Genomic DNA, 17,777 nt, shown 5'->3' on the forward strand with positions numbered 1-17,777 from the left:
ACACACAGGTCAAATGCAGCCTAACCTCTCGCAGTCTGCCGACAATACCGACCCAAGTGGATCAATGTAGCAGAATGTGTGGGGAGTTACTTCCTTTAGGGGATCCAGTCAGCGATGTCACTTATGAAATGACAGCCTGTTCTCCACCTTGCCTCGCCCTGAATCTGTGGGGCACCGAGCTCTCGTTGATGGACCCCTCCCTCCCTCTCTCTCTCTCTCTCTCACACTCTCCTGCACTGCATTTTCTTTCACCGGCCAATAGTGTTTAGCTGAGTGCGGTATCAGTGAGGCCCAGCATGTCGATTCTATTGAACAGGCTTGGCATGTCACAGGCAGTAAAGACCTCCTGATTGACTCCTGCTTGGATAGCATGTCCAACTGCATTCATTAGTAATGCTGAGGATTCGATAGATGGATGGCCCCGACGGATTGATGCAGGCAGACAGACAATTTACCTCAACGCAGGAAACGGGAGACGGGGATGGATCACAGAATAGTTTTGCTCTGTTTTCCTGGCTACTTATACATGGTTTATATTTTCACTACATTTCTGTTTTGCGAGATCACTTTTCAGATTTATAATTGAATATTTTGAAGATGAAAGTGAAACATCAACCAACTCCTCTGCTCCCCACAACATCCATTCAAAAATATATTAAAACACTTGCTGCAATTTAATAGTGTCGTGTACACCTTAAAGTGGGCAGTAACGGTGTTCACAATGTATGATGGTTACGGAGCTCGACACTGAACTGATTACTGAACCGCTCCGCCTCTGACTTAACGGAACGCAATCAAATCCTCATGTAAATTATTTAGCAACATCTGTAATCTTATTTAAGTTGAAGTGCACGTGTGTGCGGGGATCACGATGCCTCTTTCCGCAGTGGCTCTGCAAATGTTTTTCTGGAACTTGAAACATTGAAGAGGACCATTAGAGAAACTGTGCTGTGATCTTCTCACAGCCTCTGCTTTAACTTTCCACCAGTGAGAGGAGACAGAGGGCAAAGAAGGATATAATTAGGGGGAGGTTGGGGTCTGAGATCCATCCCGTGAGAGCTGGTGCAGATATCGCCCTCCTTTCGCTTCCCACAATGCACTGCCCGCCGTGGGGGGGGGGAGGCAAGGGAGGCAATTAGCAAGTATCACGTTAGCAGACAGGCTAATCTGTTTTAAGCCAATACAAACGTCGGCCTAAAGCTACGTGTCAATGGGCAAGAGCTATATCGCCAGAGGGGGGGTGCGTGTGAGCAGGTGCGTTTTACCCATCTTGAGGGGACACAAATGTGTGAGTAAAGTCGCATTGCGGGGACTCTGGTTTTTGGGGAGATCAGGTGGGACAAATGTATTGTTGTACATTCCTTTTCATTTTCTGCATTTTGGTTATTCTATTCCACTTACCACGAATCGGGCTACAAGCACACACACATACACACACACGCTCACCCACACACACAGACACACACACACGCCAAGCCATTTTAACAGCCACAGTGTTTCTGTTTCACTTTCATCATTCAGCCGGTGCATTCTCTGAACCACCCGCCCTCCGACAGCTTAAAAAAAGTGTTCATGAACAAAGTGTTTGACCCATTTGGCTGGCGTATGAAAACACCTGGGCGTTAGATTGGAATTTAATTGCTTCACTTAGTTAACCCACTTAAGGACCATGTCGAGTTTAGTCCGCTCAATTTGTCGGGATCAGCAGCTTTGTGCGCCAGGGATGTTGTAGGCTTGGATTATGGATAATTACCATCAATTAGTAGCTGATACTCTTGGCTTTTGAAGCCGCAACGAGCGAAATGGAGCAATGTCGGGGTGTGAACTCGGCCGTAGATAATAGCTGGAGTGATTGAGAGGAAAGGGCCATTTTTCACTGAGAAACACAGCATTGTGTCGCTCTGTTTTTGTTGCCGGCATCATCAGAGGGAAAGGCGCAATATGTCGTCTGCGCCCATGGTGTCAATCAGAATCCCATTACTGCAGAGGTCATAGACACACCGCTCCGGGTAAGCCAAAGCCTCATCGGCCTCGTATTTCCACTGAGATAAAGAACAATAATAAATTTGAGCCCAACAATATCGTCTGTCTCCCACATTTCAAGGAGAACTTTACACTCTTGTCAGATATGAGCATTTTTGCCACCTTCCATCAAACAAAATGGAATCTAAACTTTTTTTTCCCCTCTCTCCTTTTCTTTTTTGCCAGTATGGCAATTTGAGCTTAAAGCCTCGTGGGTAATTTCATGAATACATATCAGGACCTTTAGCTCACAGGCCCCCTCAATAATGCCTCAAGCAATATCACTTTGAGAGCACCACACAAAAACAAAGATGCCTTAGCTGCATGAATATGAATTAATAGGAGATACTGGAGTTAACAGACAGACAACTAGGTGGATGGAGAGGAGAGCCATGTGGGGAGAATGATACAAAGGCTGATGGGAAGTCGGGAAGAGACAACCCACAGAGCTTTCAAAGCGAAGCGGGCCCAACAGGAAATGAAGAATCATTTCAAATGGTGTTAAAGCCACGTTTACTTGGCTCCTGCTCTGAAGCTGTTGTTGCTAGTGCAGCAGGAAGGGAACCTCCCCCGGTTCATTCAGCAGCCACTGCTGATTGGCAGCAGAACAACACTGGTGGTTATGAGACCCTCGGGGCCTCACTGGCGGTCTCCGTCACTATGCCGCCGGCGCTATCATTTCTGGATGCTGATTAAAATGTTGGCGATGTTAAAAGAAGCTGAAGGTTAAACCACAAAGGGCTCCGTGTGAAGTGGTTCCTCACCACATCCTCTCTCTCTCTCTCTCCCTCTCTCACACACCCACACCCACCCACACACACACACACACACACACACACACACACGGACTTCTTATAATGGAGAAGGAAATAAAGCTCCATGGAAAGGGACTCACTTGTGATCCTGGCTTGAGTTTAGCGACTAATGGATTCACTACAGCAGGCCTCAGTGTGGATTTCTCCACTTTCTATTTCTACCCTGAAAATACCAGGTTAAACTAGCGCCTGCGTGTTTTCTGTCGGCCGTCGTGTTTGGTAGGTTTTCCTCTACGTAATTGGTTTAGTCCCTGCTTGTACGAGTACTCCCGTATTTAAAAAAACAAAACAAAAAAAAAAACAACTTTTACCTGTGGTGCCCAACTTGACCAAGACTTCTAGAATTCCTATAACATCTGGAAGGGACACAACTGCAGTGTGTGCTGTTCACGCCCTGTAGCTACAACCTGGAAATGAGAGGAATAGCATGAGATATGAAGTGCTGATTAAACATGAATCTGGCATCACGAAATAGCAGGTGTGGCCTACTTACTTTTGCATACATTATAAGCTTTCATAAGCTACTTACTCCGAATGGGGAATGCCCTAAATCAAAGTACACTACTTAGTTTGAGAAAATAATATAATATTCCAAAAAGCCCGCAAAGTGCACTCGTGAGTAATTTTCAAGAGCAGTGCATCATTTACATGTCGTCATCCTGGAACAGGATCTAAAACCAGATGTCAGCACACAGCAGATGCATCGAGGGTTAGCATCAAGGAGTGGTCCTTTAATTAATTATGCCTCTGCCTCTGGATGAGGAGGAGCACATTGTGACAGAGGCCCGCTATCAGCAGAGTGTCTCACAGAGGACGTTAAAAACAACGTCCTCTGTGAGACACTCACAGCAGTCTGTCTCACATCCTCAACACAGCGATTATCTCAAAATCAGCAGCATTTATACCATTTGACTGTATTACCAGTCAGGTTCTTGTCTCGGTAGTCAGACACCAGCACACTGACAAAGTGGGACACGCTGTGAACACAGAACAGTTCATCTGACCGATCATGTACACATCCCAAACTTCCACTCTAAAGAAAGATAAAGAGACTAAACTGTGAACATCGGCGTTTATTTTGAAATTACGCAACGTCTAGTTGGAGCAGCACCTTCGGTGTCCCAGTTTGAGATGATGACCAGACGTCGGCAGTTGGTGTTTATTGCGATGTTGTACTTGTATAGTTCTTACACTTCTCCATATTCCTCAGAGGACTTTGTGCCACGTAAGGATCATAAATTAATTGAACACATATGTATCCCGTACAGCGGAAACTGAATTTGCTGAGCTTCTCGTTTAATGGAGGTTCTGGTGAGCAGGATGTGAGGGAGGATTTAATGCACCTTGAGGGAGTCCTTCTTTCCATACTGAAAATATGCCTCTGAGATCTCATCTCACATTAATTTGTCATGGCGAACGTAGCCGCGCTGTTGCTCCGTGCGGCCTCCTGGCTAACTCCGAGCTATTCGTCGCCTCGCTGAGCTAAAAGCCCGGGCCCACTTCATTTTCCCCCACGCTGGCTCCACGATTTCACTTGGCTTGTTTCCCCCCCAGCGTCTCCTCGCACCTCTTTGTCCCCCCCCCTCTCTCCCTCCCGTTCTTCCCCATCGACTGTGACCTTACTGCAACTGCGCATCCTCCAGTGGGACAATTAAAAAACTCAACTACCTTCCCGATTGGAGGGGTTGGGGGGGGGTGTGTGAAGAGAAGTGAGGAAATAATGATGCCAGATTTGTTCGTGCAACCGCCTGCCTTCCCTCGAACTGGCTCCTCTTGAAGTGGAAGAAGCGGCTCCAATGCCACCGACACTGGTCAAGGACACGCTGCCCTTCAGCCGCGATGTCCAGCAAAACAAAAGCTGTCGGATGTCCATCCAGCGCCAGTAAAATGTACTCATGTTGACGCCGTTGTCCTCTTTCCACCCCCCCCCCCCCCCCCCCCCCCTTCTCCCTCTTGGACAGGTGCAAGTGCAACCTTCACGCCAACAGCTGTGTGTATGACAAAGAGAAGTTGAGCTGCGAGTGTGAACACAACACCACCGGGCCCGACTGTGGCCGCTGCAAGAAGAGTTACCAGGGGCGAGCGTGGAGTGCTGGCTCCTACCTGCCCATACCCAAGGGCACAGCTAATACCTGTGAGTACACACATGCACTAATTCACCAAAGACAAGCTGAGTAATTAAATAAGTGGTTGCCATGACTGGTCTTTCAAACATGTCGAGATTTTCTCCCAAAGGTTTGAAATCAAAACCGCAACCTCGTACTCCCTCCAATCACCACGTCCATAGTGAGACATCGAGTTGTGAGGCTTCGAATGAATGTGAAGCTTTAATGAGATGAAAAGTCAATGGTGTGATCAAGTCCCGTGGAAACAAATGTTTCCCAAGTGTGAATTACGTTTAAGAGCGTTTAACATGAACAGAATGTTCTTGGCCTCTAAATATATCCAAACCATACACTGAATCACAGTGTAAAACCAATCCAAGGTAAATCCCTCCCCCATGTCAGCAACAAGATATGCACAAAAACTGCAACTGTTTCAGCAATGCATTTTGCAGTGTTGAGTAGGTCCAGTTGGTGTATTGCACCTCTGTCCTCTTCCTGACCTGCGCATCAATACAAACTGTTAGAAAAGGCTGCCCAGAGGCAGCAGCAGCAGATAGCCCATGTCTTACTATCCTTTTACAAAACACCCACAACACCCAGTCAGTGCTTTGAAAGGCAGTGCTCAGTCTCTCCTCTATGTTCTGTATGTTCTAACGGTGTGTGCAGGTCACGGCTTCAGTTCGCTTCAGCTTTCAATTACCAGTCAGTTTTGTCTGCATTTAAAGAAAAAAAGAAATGAGCAAATGTTGTTTCCACTGTAATCACAGAGCAGGAGGTCATATGCTATCATGACAGCATCATCACATCACAAATCCACATACAAACTTACATATAACTTAAAGTGTTCTTTAATTCTCCCTCGCTTGGACAAACTAATATCACAGACCTGCAGCATGTAAACAGTGACATTGTGGTACAAATATGTTACACTTTTGAACCAATTTCGTTTTTCTTATTTTCCTGCCTTTTAATGCTGTCGTCCTGGATTCACATATTTCAAGGAACCCTTATGTGGCAATAAAGAAACATCATGTTTACATTAACAGTTGGCTTTTACCAAGTTAAAACAAGCAATTTATAGCAACTTTGTGCAGATAAAACGGGGTTATGAATTGGACTCAATCCTGAGTATGAGCAAACTTCATGCAAAGAAAGTACTTGCTTTGATTAGAGGAAGTAATTGAAGATTTTGACAAGCCATGCAGCATTTGACATGAATTATAATGGCCATTTCGGGGGGAAAAAAAACATATCGCTGTTCATTATTTATTGCAAACCCCGGTAGAAGAAAGCAACAGCTGCTCTTCTTGCGGTGTGAACAAAACAAGGACAGCATGTCACGTGGTACTCCCCTACATACGCCAGTTTTATTGGCTCTGAGTGACTTTGCTTTCCTTCTTCGTGTTTTTTAATATCTTTCTCCTGGCTTTTTGTTCACGTGGGCTCGTGTGGAGGAAACGTATCATTAGCAGGCTGTGAGCAGGGGGCTACGTCTTCAAACCAACGCATAGGCCTGGGAAGCACTTTCGTTGCCTTAACCTCCGACACGCCAGGGCCAAGCAACAGCGTTTGTGTCGGGTCTGCAGCGCCCGAGAGTAGCGGTGCTAGGATGTTCAGGTGTGCCCAAGTTTTATCCTCCCGACTCCCTTTATTGCATCCGCGGCTATTTTTGCCATTTTTCTCTGCGGCCCTCGAGGCCCGCCGGCCACCGGCTGATGACTTATTCTCCCTCCCGGAGGATCCGCGTTATGAGACTTAGGACGGCTTAGTGAAATGGCCATTCCCAGAGCTCAGATTGACAGCACATTATTAAAAAAGGTGACGGACACACACACACACGGGTGCCCATCCAGACCTCCGTACCTCGAAGCATCCACACACTCATACGTAGTGCACAAGGACACACAAACACATACTACCTTTGCCCTGCCAGTGATGAAAAACAGTCTTAGTATAAAGTGTATTATTATACTTTGTCTTGGAGGGGAACAAATCCATAATGTAATAAACGCAAGGAAAAAATCTATAAGAACGCAATGCGATCCCACCTGAATAGAAAAGAATGCGCAAGGCTGACAGAAAAATGCACCTCGTGCTGTTTTGTCATTTTCCAAGTCCATTCAAGTCCAATTCCCAAAGTGTCCCTTTTCCCTCTCAATGTTTCCCCCCCAAACCCAGTGAGCATATGGCAGCTCTTCGGAGACAAATTTGTCCAAGATGAAAATTTAATTAAGATTTAATTTCTTTTTACTATGGCCATCAAGACGTCTGATGCGATAAGGAGATCGATGAATCATCATCCGGAGGGGTTGTGGAGTGAGGGAGAAGGGGGGGTGCGGGGGGGTTTAAAAAGTGATGAAGAGAGAAAAGGATGAGGGCGATAGAGGGAGGGGAAGTGGGCATCACTCTCTGTCACAGCTAACCCAGCCTTCTGGGGTGGCTGTGTCTCGCTCGTTTTCCCTCTCTCCATCTATGTCTCTCGCCCGTCTTTCAGTCCCCGCTTTCTCCCTCAGTGGAGACAGAAGGAGAGGGATCAGTTTGAGTATTAACCATGGCAGTTCATTTCACTGTAGGGCCGAGGACACGAGGAAGATGGAAGCCGGCGGTGTGTGCGTGTGTGTGTGTGGGGGGGGGACAGTGTCGGGTGGCCTTTGAAAAGTTGATTTGAAATAGTAACAATGTATCCTGAATGTCATTTTGAAGGGAGAAATCCTCAAATGCACTTTGAACTGGATTTTAATTGTTCTGTTTTGCAACCGGTTTAAGTGTTTAGTTTGTTGAAAGCTAAACTTCAGTCCCTATGTAAATGTCTATGGTATCAGCAGCAAGTCTCCATTAAATCAAGGTTTCAAGGAGGCTTTAACTCAAGCATGGATACGGCCTTACACAAACACACATACACACACACACACACACACACAGAGACTCACACACAGACTTAGCGCATTAATGGCCGCTGAACAGAACCGATACTGCAAAGCAATGACTCCTAGACTACATCGTAGAATACTTATAATATAATTATATATTTTTTTCATCTCCTTGCTGTTGTTTAATATTTAGCATGCACACACAAATATGGGATAAATTGTTTTTAACTTAAAAAATTGGAACTGTCATGGTTAATACTCAAATTGATCCCTCTCATTCAGTCTCTACTGAGGGAGCAACCAAACAAATAAATGTGCTTTTTCAAAAAAAGGGAAAGTGATTGTAAGCTGGGGGGGGGGGGGGGGGGGGGGGGGGTCCATAATTCAAATATGTTTTTTTTACGTGACTGGCTCATTTCTAAGGAGAAATTTAATTTGGTAAATATACAGAAAGGCATAAAATATTCATAAAGAATTTCCAAATCCCTCAGCAGATTACCTATTTAATATTTCATCCAATTAAAGTTGCATTGTGTTTTTTTTAATTTTTTTTATCAATTTGCAAATGGAAGGTTTGTCACCAGTGAAAGACGAGAAGAGATTATGAGGAAGGACAACGGCAGTGAAGCTGCCGAAGGTTCCTACTCGTCTGCACATTGTGACACGAGCTCTTATGTAAGAGAAGTGCGACCTTGCTGCATGGCGATAGCCTTGTCAATGTTCAAGTGAACACTCTGTGTAGGCTTTGGCTGGAGAGTATGTCAATAATAGGAAAAGTTTTTCTCCTCATTCTGATGTTTCTGAATTCTTAATGTAAATGGTAATTTAATAGACCATTTATTTTAAGAAATATTAAAATAAAAACGTCTTGATTTATCTATATATTTTCTGTTTTTTTAAATAATAAACTGTAACAATTATATTCAGTAAAAAAAAACGTTCTCTGAACTGTCTGCAGCCTGATCCAATCAGTAGAATTCGTTGGCGGGACCGGATTAGGAGACGCTTGTTCTTGCCTTTACGGCTCTCCTTGGATCAAAGCAGCGTAAGGCCTGGACACGCAGTGGATTTTGTTGTAATGATTCATCCCCTTCCTGCAGAGAGGTTTCATGGGTGAAACACCACAGTTCCTCCTCACGTAGGAAAATCAAAAGAATCTACTTGCAATCTGGAGAAGACAGTCACAATAACAGCAATAACATATTATATTATATTATTAATATTATTTAACAGTATCAGTCAAATTTTTGGACACATTTTGTGAAACTGTCTCCGTTTGTTTGCTGTTGTTCTCTAATTAGTAAGTTCAATTCAGAGCTACTCGATGCTGCTGACTCATCATCAGTCCTCTGGTCCGACTGGAAGGTGCTGATGATGGAAATGTGAAGCCAAAGTAGGTCTCCATGCATATATATATGGCAAGACCAAATCCCAGGGGAAGTGATACTGAAAGAGCAGAATGCATTTCATTCTCCAGTGAGTGAAGACAAACAACCGTTACGGTATATGGGTCTCCGAGATGTGATGTCTGATTTTAAGTTGCGTGGGCTGCACAAGAATAGCTAACTGCCTTCCAAAAATGAGTTGGGGAAATACTCATTATAGCTATTAAAATGGTTTGATGAGCACCTTCCTAACGAATGCACAAATGTAAGCACATTATCTTACTAATGAAGCACTAGTTTCATCAAATCACAGCCTATTTAACAATCCAAATATTCCGTTTACAATATTCATATTTAATGTTAGATTTTTTATTGTACTGTACTATTGCTTGCTAGTCGCATTCCAAGTATGATATCATTTGAGTGTCGTTGCTCCTTATTCTAAATAGTGAGCCTTGAAAGACAGCTTGCTCTGAGTTTTTCGGGGGGGTCCTACTGTGTATTCATTTAGAGCCATGTGTTTATGCATCCACACACACACACACAAACACGTCTGCTCCACGCACATAGCTTGACTCCCGTCTTTGTGCTGTCGTGCTCACAAACACGCACACACTCACGACACCCACTCGTTTATGCTCTCATTCCTTTCTCCACAGCGATTTGAAAATTCCCTTTTACCCCCTTTTTTTCCCTCGGTAAAACTCATTGCCCGTTGTTCTGCAGCCTCTCATTCTCCAGCTCGTTCTGCCCTTCTTCCCCCACCACCTTTTCCTTTTCTTCTTCTTCTTCTTCTTCTTTTGCCTCCGCCTGTTCCTGCTCCATCTCTTGGTTTTGTTTCATGCTGGCGTTTTCTCTCTTTCTCTCCCCCACAACACCCCCAACCACCCCAGAGACCGAGCTTGTTTACTCTGTCTTTTCCACATCTCGGCTCTGTGCAGCTGTGACGGTAATCTTTCTTTCAAATATTTGTTTCTTCCATCTCCAGATTTTTTTTTTTTTTTTTTATTCCTTTCCCCCGTAGCTACCCGCCACCGACACACACCTCATTTCCTCCCTTAAATCTTAAACTGTTCTTCTTCCCACTTGGCTCCTGGGCACTTTGAGAGTTGCCACCTTCAATTCAGATCTACACATTGAGAGGGAGCGAGCGGGCCGGGCCACTGCGGAGAGAGGCAAGCCGTAATTTTGCTCCCGAGGAATTCAATCAAGTTGCATGCCGAGTGCTTGTGTCTTGGGCAGCGTTTTCCGCTGCTAACCAGTTAGCAATGCCTGTCACCGTCACCGGACTCTCTACAGCCGAAACAGCGGCAGATGATGATGGATGGCTGTAAAATAATGGCAGCCCGGGGAAAGTAATTACCGACTTTGCCCAGCGGTGGACGTTGAGCAGATAAGCGGCGTAGACCAGGTGGCAAACAGGTGAGACTCGTGAAGGTCAAAGCAGAACGGATACCGACAGGAAAACCTGTGATGATGTCCACACACACACACACACACACACACACGCACACGCAGAATCTCAGATGGAGAATTTGACTAGGCTGGATTGGAATGGCAGATTCATTTGCTGCAGTGAGGAAATGGGATGAACGTCGAGGATTTAGAGCCCGTCGACATTTTAATCATTGGTTTCTGATGACCCATTTGCAAGGTCATAGCGATGGTCGTGGATGGATGACAACCTAACTGGAGCTGAACCAGTGAAGGAGGAACATCAAGCACTGGGACTTGTAGCACACGGCTCTGTGATGTGAGACCTATTGTGGGTCAGTTCATGCGATTCGGGCTCTCCACCACTTTAAGGGCAATATTTGTGTTATGTTGAATGTGCTGAGCCCAAGTGCGGACAGATTACGTTCACTGAACCCCCCCCCCCCCTTTTAGAGATCATGTTCAGTGTATCGCACAACCCTTTAGAGATCATGTTCACCACCCAGTGGCTCGCAACCATGATCCCTGCACGACTCGTAAAAATCAATGGAGCGCGCCGTCAACATAAGCAGCTCCTAATGTTCTTCCTGTGCGATAGGACTAAATTAGATTTCAGTAGTGCCCCATAATGGTGGGGCCAGGCAGGTGAAGGGGATTGTAAATGACTGTGATTGAAAAATGAATCTAATGGCCCAACATGAGATCATGGACATCTGCTTACACCCCACAGGTTGTTCACGAAAGCTGCAAATAGTCGCACCGTCAGAGTTTGACTTAGAAGAAAATGTTGTTTGGCCCCAAACCAGACCAACGGACAAAGGGTTATTTGTCAATTGACAAGTCATTTTGACCTTGTAACATCTATTTTCCTGACTGGTGTGGTGTAATGTGTCCAACACTTGCAATGTCAGGAGAGTGCAAATATAATCTATTTCATTTGGTTCTCTGCTCCGACGGTAAACTACAGTTTGGTAATGCACCCTAATAGAAGTCACCGCACTCTCTCTCTCTCTCTGGTTTTATATTCATATTCCTTTTCCACTCAATGCAGTGGGTTCCCTGCTAATCTGCCGGACTCGATTTCGATAGCGCCTGTGTGATGTTTCACCGTCAGCTACTTAACTAGGACCTTTTGAGCACTGCGCTACTGTTATTTTCCGCTTTTTTCACAGTTCACTTAAACAGCTCAGACACTTAGATTTCTCACATTTTTGACTTGGTGCGAAACTGGAGGAGCCTTGTATAATGCGTGTTTGGCGCATTCAGGGTGTTTGCACTAGCCTACATCGGTCGCATACTTTGCTGTTGAGATAGTGTGTATACATTTACATAATCCATGCTCCCCTTACAGTTTTCCACACCTCTCAAGGTCTCTGTTTGTGAACAGCACCTTGCCGTTTAGAATAATAACACGGGGCGGATGAACACCTCGCTACTAATGTAGGTAACAATGACGGCCCTTTGAAAGGGGTGTCAAATATGAGCTTGATGGAAAATACAGATGTTACGAAAGGCTGAGGCTGAAGGGGAATGTAGCGGACCAAAAGTTAGCATCCTCATCCCAATGTAACATTACATACACATTTCATTGACCAATATAAAAGACACTTAATCTTTTAAAACCTGCCTCTGCTCAGAATTTGCATTCCCATTTCTGTGATTTAATAGAAGGGAACACCTATGAGATTTGTTCAGATGTGTAGATATCTTTTTGTATTTGTTACTGGTTAAGATTAAATGAACAAAGTTACAGTAGGATGATCTGAGTGCAGCACAGGAAGTAGATAAACAAATTGTGGAATTACTGGGAAAAATACATCTTTTTTTTAGCTAAAGAGCTCAGGAAAGAGAATATTTTATATTATAGTATTGTTTGATAAATAGATTTCTTTTGTTACTGTTCGTTGGCTGCTGCGTTGCAGATGCTTTACATTAACAGAACTTGCTTATACAGTTGCAAGCAGAATTATTCAACCCCCATTGCACATTAGGTTTATTGGCAAAATATACAAATTCTCAGCTGTTTGCAATAAACAAATCACACAAGAATTGTTTAAGTAGTTTGATGAAAATAATATTAAAGGTTTTATCCAAATTCAACACGAAATGCTACTTTTAATGAATTTACTGCAGTCTAAAAAGTATTCAACCCCTTCATAACAAGCATCTTCAGAGCACCCTTTTGCTGTTATGACCTGCTGCTAGAATCTTCCATTTCTTCTTCTGAAACCAAGCCTCGGTGGACTTTGAGGTGTGCTTGGGATCATCGTCCCGTTGGAAGGTCCAATGACGCCCAAGTTTCAGCTTCATCACAGACGGCATGACGTTCCTTCCTGATACTTGACCTCCACACGCTGCAGGTTTCCAGTGCCAGAGGCAGCAAAGCAGCCCCAGAGCTTCACTGAGCCACCGCCACGCTTCACTGTAGGCAGGGGGTTCTTTGCAGCATACGCTTCATTCTTCTTCCTCCAGACATACCGCTGATCCATAGGCCCCGAATAGTTCCACTTTTGTCTCATCGCTCCACAGAACAGAATTCCAAAACTTTGGTGGCTTATTTATATGGTTTTCAGCCTATTGGAGCCGACTTTCTTGTGCTTTTGGGTCAGTAGTGGAATGAAGGCCTTGATTAGTTGCACCAGGTGTGCTTGATACGGGGAGTTGAATCATTTCAAAGGGTGCTCTACTAAGTACTGAAGATGCTTGTCATGAAGGGGTTGAATAATTTAAATAATTTAAAGACTGCAATAGTGATTAAAAGTAGCATTTTGTGTTGAATTTGGATTAAAACCATGGTAATATTAGTTTTATTGAACTATTTCAACTGTTCTTGTCTACTTTGTTTATTGCAACCAGCTGAAAAATTGTACAATTTTCCAATAAGCCTAATGTGCAATGGGGGTTGAATAATTTTGATTGCAACTGTATATCCATAATCTGTATGCTGTGTGTATGTGAGTCTTAACATTTAATTTGATATGTGACTTCAAATATAACTTTGTGATTAGTGAATTCATTAATGCATTTATGCTGTGTCTTCTCCCAGCCCCTCCAGAGGGGGCTTTGGGGTTTAAGAGGTTAAATTAACAAATAGTTTAAATTGAAAATGTCACTTGATTTGATAGAAGCATGTTGAATTTGGATCCTTCTTACTATTTTGAAGAAATAAATTGTTCCAATGACCCATTTTTGTGATCAACATGGAGCGATATTTAGCTTCCAAAGTGAAAGTGCCAAATCAAACTGCACTCTGTGGATATCGTTGTTTGTTTGTTTGTTTTTGATTGCGATTCCTTTGCCCTTGTGCCCGTCTGCCAATCCCGTTGAGGCTTGACATCCATTACGCTCCTCCTCCACATGTCCGCACAGCACTTTGCGGCTCTCAGGCAGGTCACAGATCTGTCTCCTGAACACGGCTTGCAGGCAGAGATCAGAAGACGAGCGACTGGATGGCAGGAGTTTGATCAAAGTTCACGTTCGCAAACACACACACACTCAGGAAATGTTCGTGTTCCCTCGGAGATGAATGTTGACAGCTCTATCAGATGAAAGGCCTCACCATAAAAACCCTGCCCAGATCCCTCCTCAGCCAAAGTTGTGGCTATGGGCGGCTGACGGGGGGAGAGAGGTGGGAGCACGAGAGGAAGAAAAGCACCCTTTTCATTTCATTTCTTCCTCTCCGGTTTGCGTGGGCACATTTCTCCTGTTGCCCAGCGTGCTTCCCCTTCCCGTGGCGAGGGGCTTGTTTGTTTTTGTGTGCAGGCAGCCTTATGGAGGGCAGGGGGTAGAGCGAATGGGAGGGAGCGCCTCCGTTCAAACAGATGATTAGAAACGTTGGTGCCGGCCTCTAAAATTCCTCTAAAAAAAAAAATGAATGCTGAACAAAAGAAAACCTGCAGCCACTGTGTCCACGTTCCCTTTGAAGCACACAGATGCAAGGAGTGCAAAATGGCAAAGAGCTTTCTATCGCCACCTGCGCTTAATGGTGTCCGAACCCCCCCCGCCGGCCCAATTAATTCCCAAACCAAGACCTCGGTGGTTAAGTCGGATGGAGAAATGATCGACACAGGAAGCAAATGTGCGTTTCAATCTCCTTTAGATCTACAGCCAGCCAAAGTCCTGGTGTGGCAATGATCTGGTCACCATGGGGATGAGGCTGACTGTATTATCTGCTCAGTGGCTGTCTGGCACAAGGGATTGCTTTATGGGGAGATGGACAGGCAGGCGGCAGGATAAGACATCTCCTCCTATTGGCATCTGAGGCGGAGTTAGTCATTTCATGTTATAACAATCTGGGTGTTATCCTTTGTCAGTGTGCGTGAGAATGATGCCCTTGCGACACACGTTTTAAAAGACTTGTGCGCCACAAAGTTTCTCAAAGCGGTATACAACTTTGTTGCAGTGCTATGTACATGACTGGGAATGTCATGATTGTGTCTCAAGGCAACGGCGGAGCTTGCTAAGCGTGCAAATAATGGAAGAAATTGCTAACACAAGCAACAGTGAACCGGCAGGGTGGACGCTGGGCTTCTGTGACGGCGGCGTGAGCAGTGGGGGGGGGGGGGGGGGGACGCTCAAAATCATGCAGGGATGAACACAGAAGCTTGGATAAGAACACACACAGAGGGAGAGAGACTCTGCTCGGCTAGTCGTTAACGCTTCCGAATATCAAATTAAGCACCTCTAACTTCAGAATAACTCAAATATAACTCCGTCGCTGAGCCTGCAGTGGTTTGCTAAAATTGGTTTTGAGTGTGCTCATTTTTCTGTAGGAACAATGACCTTTTCTGGCAACACCGGGGACATTTAAAGTAGGAAAAATGGAGAGAACCCGAGACCCGTGAAACTAAACGTGCAGCAGACAACACTGTCAAATCTTGGTGAAGACTGGCGTTGTTTCAGGTGCTACCGTCTCACGCCATGTGTCAATTCAAGTGTGTCCAGCTCGTCAAGATGTCTCACATGCAGTGCAGATGGGAAACCAATCAACGGTGAGGGTGGATGGCAGGACTAAGAAAACACTGCTAGTCTCAGGGAGAAATGTTGTTGCCTTTAAGCCAATTATCTGCCTTAATTCAGGTCTGTTTCTCTCTCTCTCCCCCTCTCTCCTGCAGGTATTCCTAGTAACATTGGTCCAGTTAGTAAGTACAAAATACAAAAGAAATATATGAATGCTCGATGCTCTGCTTGGCTTATTGTGCCACCCTTCGCGTTACATCCCTGAACTTGGTGCCAAGTGTTCATTTCTGATTCCAATCTTTCCACAAATGGGTCGCTCAACTGTTGACTGTGTTCAGGGGGGGGGGGGACAGAGAATCAATAGCTGGGGGCCATATTGCCACGATATGGGCATATTCATTTAATTTGTCGAGACTCAACCAGATAACACTTGCCTGGCTCTGCATGAAGAATGTCATTTGTTTTTTTTCCCCTCTCTCCCATGCATTATAAATAAATGGCATCTAGACTTTATTAAAGTGCCAAGACCTCTCTGGCAGTATAATGTCACAGGAGGTCATTTTAATATGAGCCGTAAGCGCCTCGGCTGGTATTATCTTCTTTAACCAGTGGCCCCTAAGGAGGAAGAAGAGAGGTGCCGTGTCTCAAGTTTCCGCTGCCTGGAAGGCATGGAATCACGCAGGAACCATGGGATTGTATTGAACAAGTCAAAGTGCATTCAAAGCCTGGCTCAATTCTCTTTTTCTTTTTACTCATCGCCCCGTTTGTAGCAAGGGTCCTCTGTTCCCGTGGTAACAGACGAGTTTGCAGATTGCACCTTCCCCGTCTGATCCCAGACCCATATTGACTGGCCGAGGGTTAAAAAAAAAAAAAAATCTGATGATATGTATAACAAGTATAGCTTACTCGCAATCAAGATCTAGTTAATACTCACACCGAGAGACACTTGTTTTCATCATTTAAGGGGCTAAGCTGATAGCTGGGCGGGTTTCCAAAAATGTACCGTGCAAGACACCGGGGGAAAGCAGATTATTCCCAGGTGGTTTTTAATCAGGCTTTAGAGTGGAAGTGAACACTGGTGGACATGAGTCAGAAATGGACACGTCGCCGCGAAGACCAAACCGAGCCGCCTTTCCCTTCTCCCAATGTTCCCCCGCTTACCTCCCTCAGCACCTCCTCTGGCAAACTACGCCTCCTCCACTCCATGCATGGCCCGACAAGGGCTCAGTGTGCGTGTGCATGCTCCGCATACATGCCGCATACACATGCGTACGCATTCACGTCAGCCCTGTCCGTCCCATCCAAATGCCAGACCATGTCCGAAAGCTGCCCTCAAATCTCAAATCCTGCAAGGGAGAGTGTGCAATTGTGTGTGTGTGTGTCGGCGATGGGAAGCGGGGTTGGGGGGGCGGCACTGACGAAACAAAGTCTTAATTTCCTATCCTATCGGCCAACGGGGATTTTGAGTTCTCTCGAATGGCCTCCCGAAGAACCGGCATGACACTAAAGAAAAGCGAAGGCGCTGCAGAGGGGGCTGTTTTCAATGCCCACCAATCGGCTGTCTCCGTTGTCGATAAAGTAAGAATCGAGTGGGAAAAGGTTAGGAGGTCCTTGGGGTTGTTAATGGACTAGAAGCAACGCTCGCTGGGGACAAAGAAAGAAAGCACAGCACTTTTTACGTTGTTGTTTGAAGGCAAGTGAGCCCTTATTGACTTTTCTTCTATTTCGAGTTGATTGAGCCAGGCAGAGTTGCCTAATGCGTGCTATTACGGTAAAATTTATATTTTTTAAATAGTTCTGGCATTTCATTATGGGTATGGCATTGATTAAAGTTCAGTCACCACTCATTTAGCTTGCCTTACCTTAATATTCTCCATAACAAAATAATTAATGGGACCCAGATATGTATTAGTTTCAACGCAGAAACATTTCAAACAAACCTACTTTAACAATTAGACGTTATAGATCGGTACATTAGCGTTTGCTCATGTGTGTCCTATCAGATTAGGCATACTTGTGTTTTTTTTTTATGGATTAATTGCTCATGTCCGCAAGTCAGTTTTGTTTTTGAGAAAAAAGCTTCACCACTAAAAGTAGAGCATTTAAATTCAGATAAAAACAACAATGGTCATTCCTAATGAAACATGTACAAGACGGAGGACCTGACTGAGTTTGAGTGGGGATGTG

General features: G+C 44.8%; 1 protein-coding gene across 9 annotated transcripts in view; it reads left to right on the forward strand.

The window, feature by feature from the left end:
- ntng1a (netrin g1a) overlaps positions 1-17,777 on the forward strand; it is a 78,849-nt gene that overhangs the window by 49,320 nt on the left and 11,752 nt on the right. For 8 of the 9 annotated variants that reach the window (XM_037455689.2, XM_037455690.2, XM_037455692.2 and 5 more), the window contains 2 exons: positions 4,799-4,971; positions 15,746-15,772. In XM_037455689.2, the coding sequence (XP_037311586.2) occupies positions 4,799-4,971; positions 15,746-15,772 (200 nt within the window). The remainder of the gene's footprint in view (positions 1-4,798; positions 4,972-15,745; positions 15,773-17,777) is intronic. The other variant, XM_037455696.2, reaches the window with a different exon arrangement.

The sequence above is a fragment of the Pungitius pungitius genome, chromosome 19, assembly GCF_949316345.1.
Source record: "Pungitius pungitius chromosome 19, fPunPun2.1, whole genome shotgun sequence".
Lineage (NCBI taxonomy): Eukaryota > Metazoa > Chordata > Actinopteri > Perciformes > Gasterosteidae > Pungitius > Pungitius pungitius.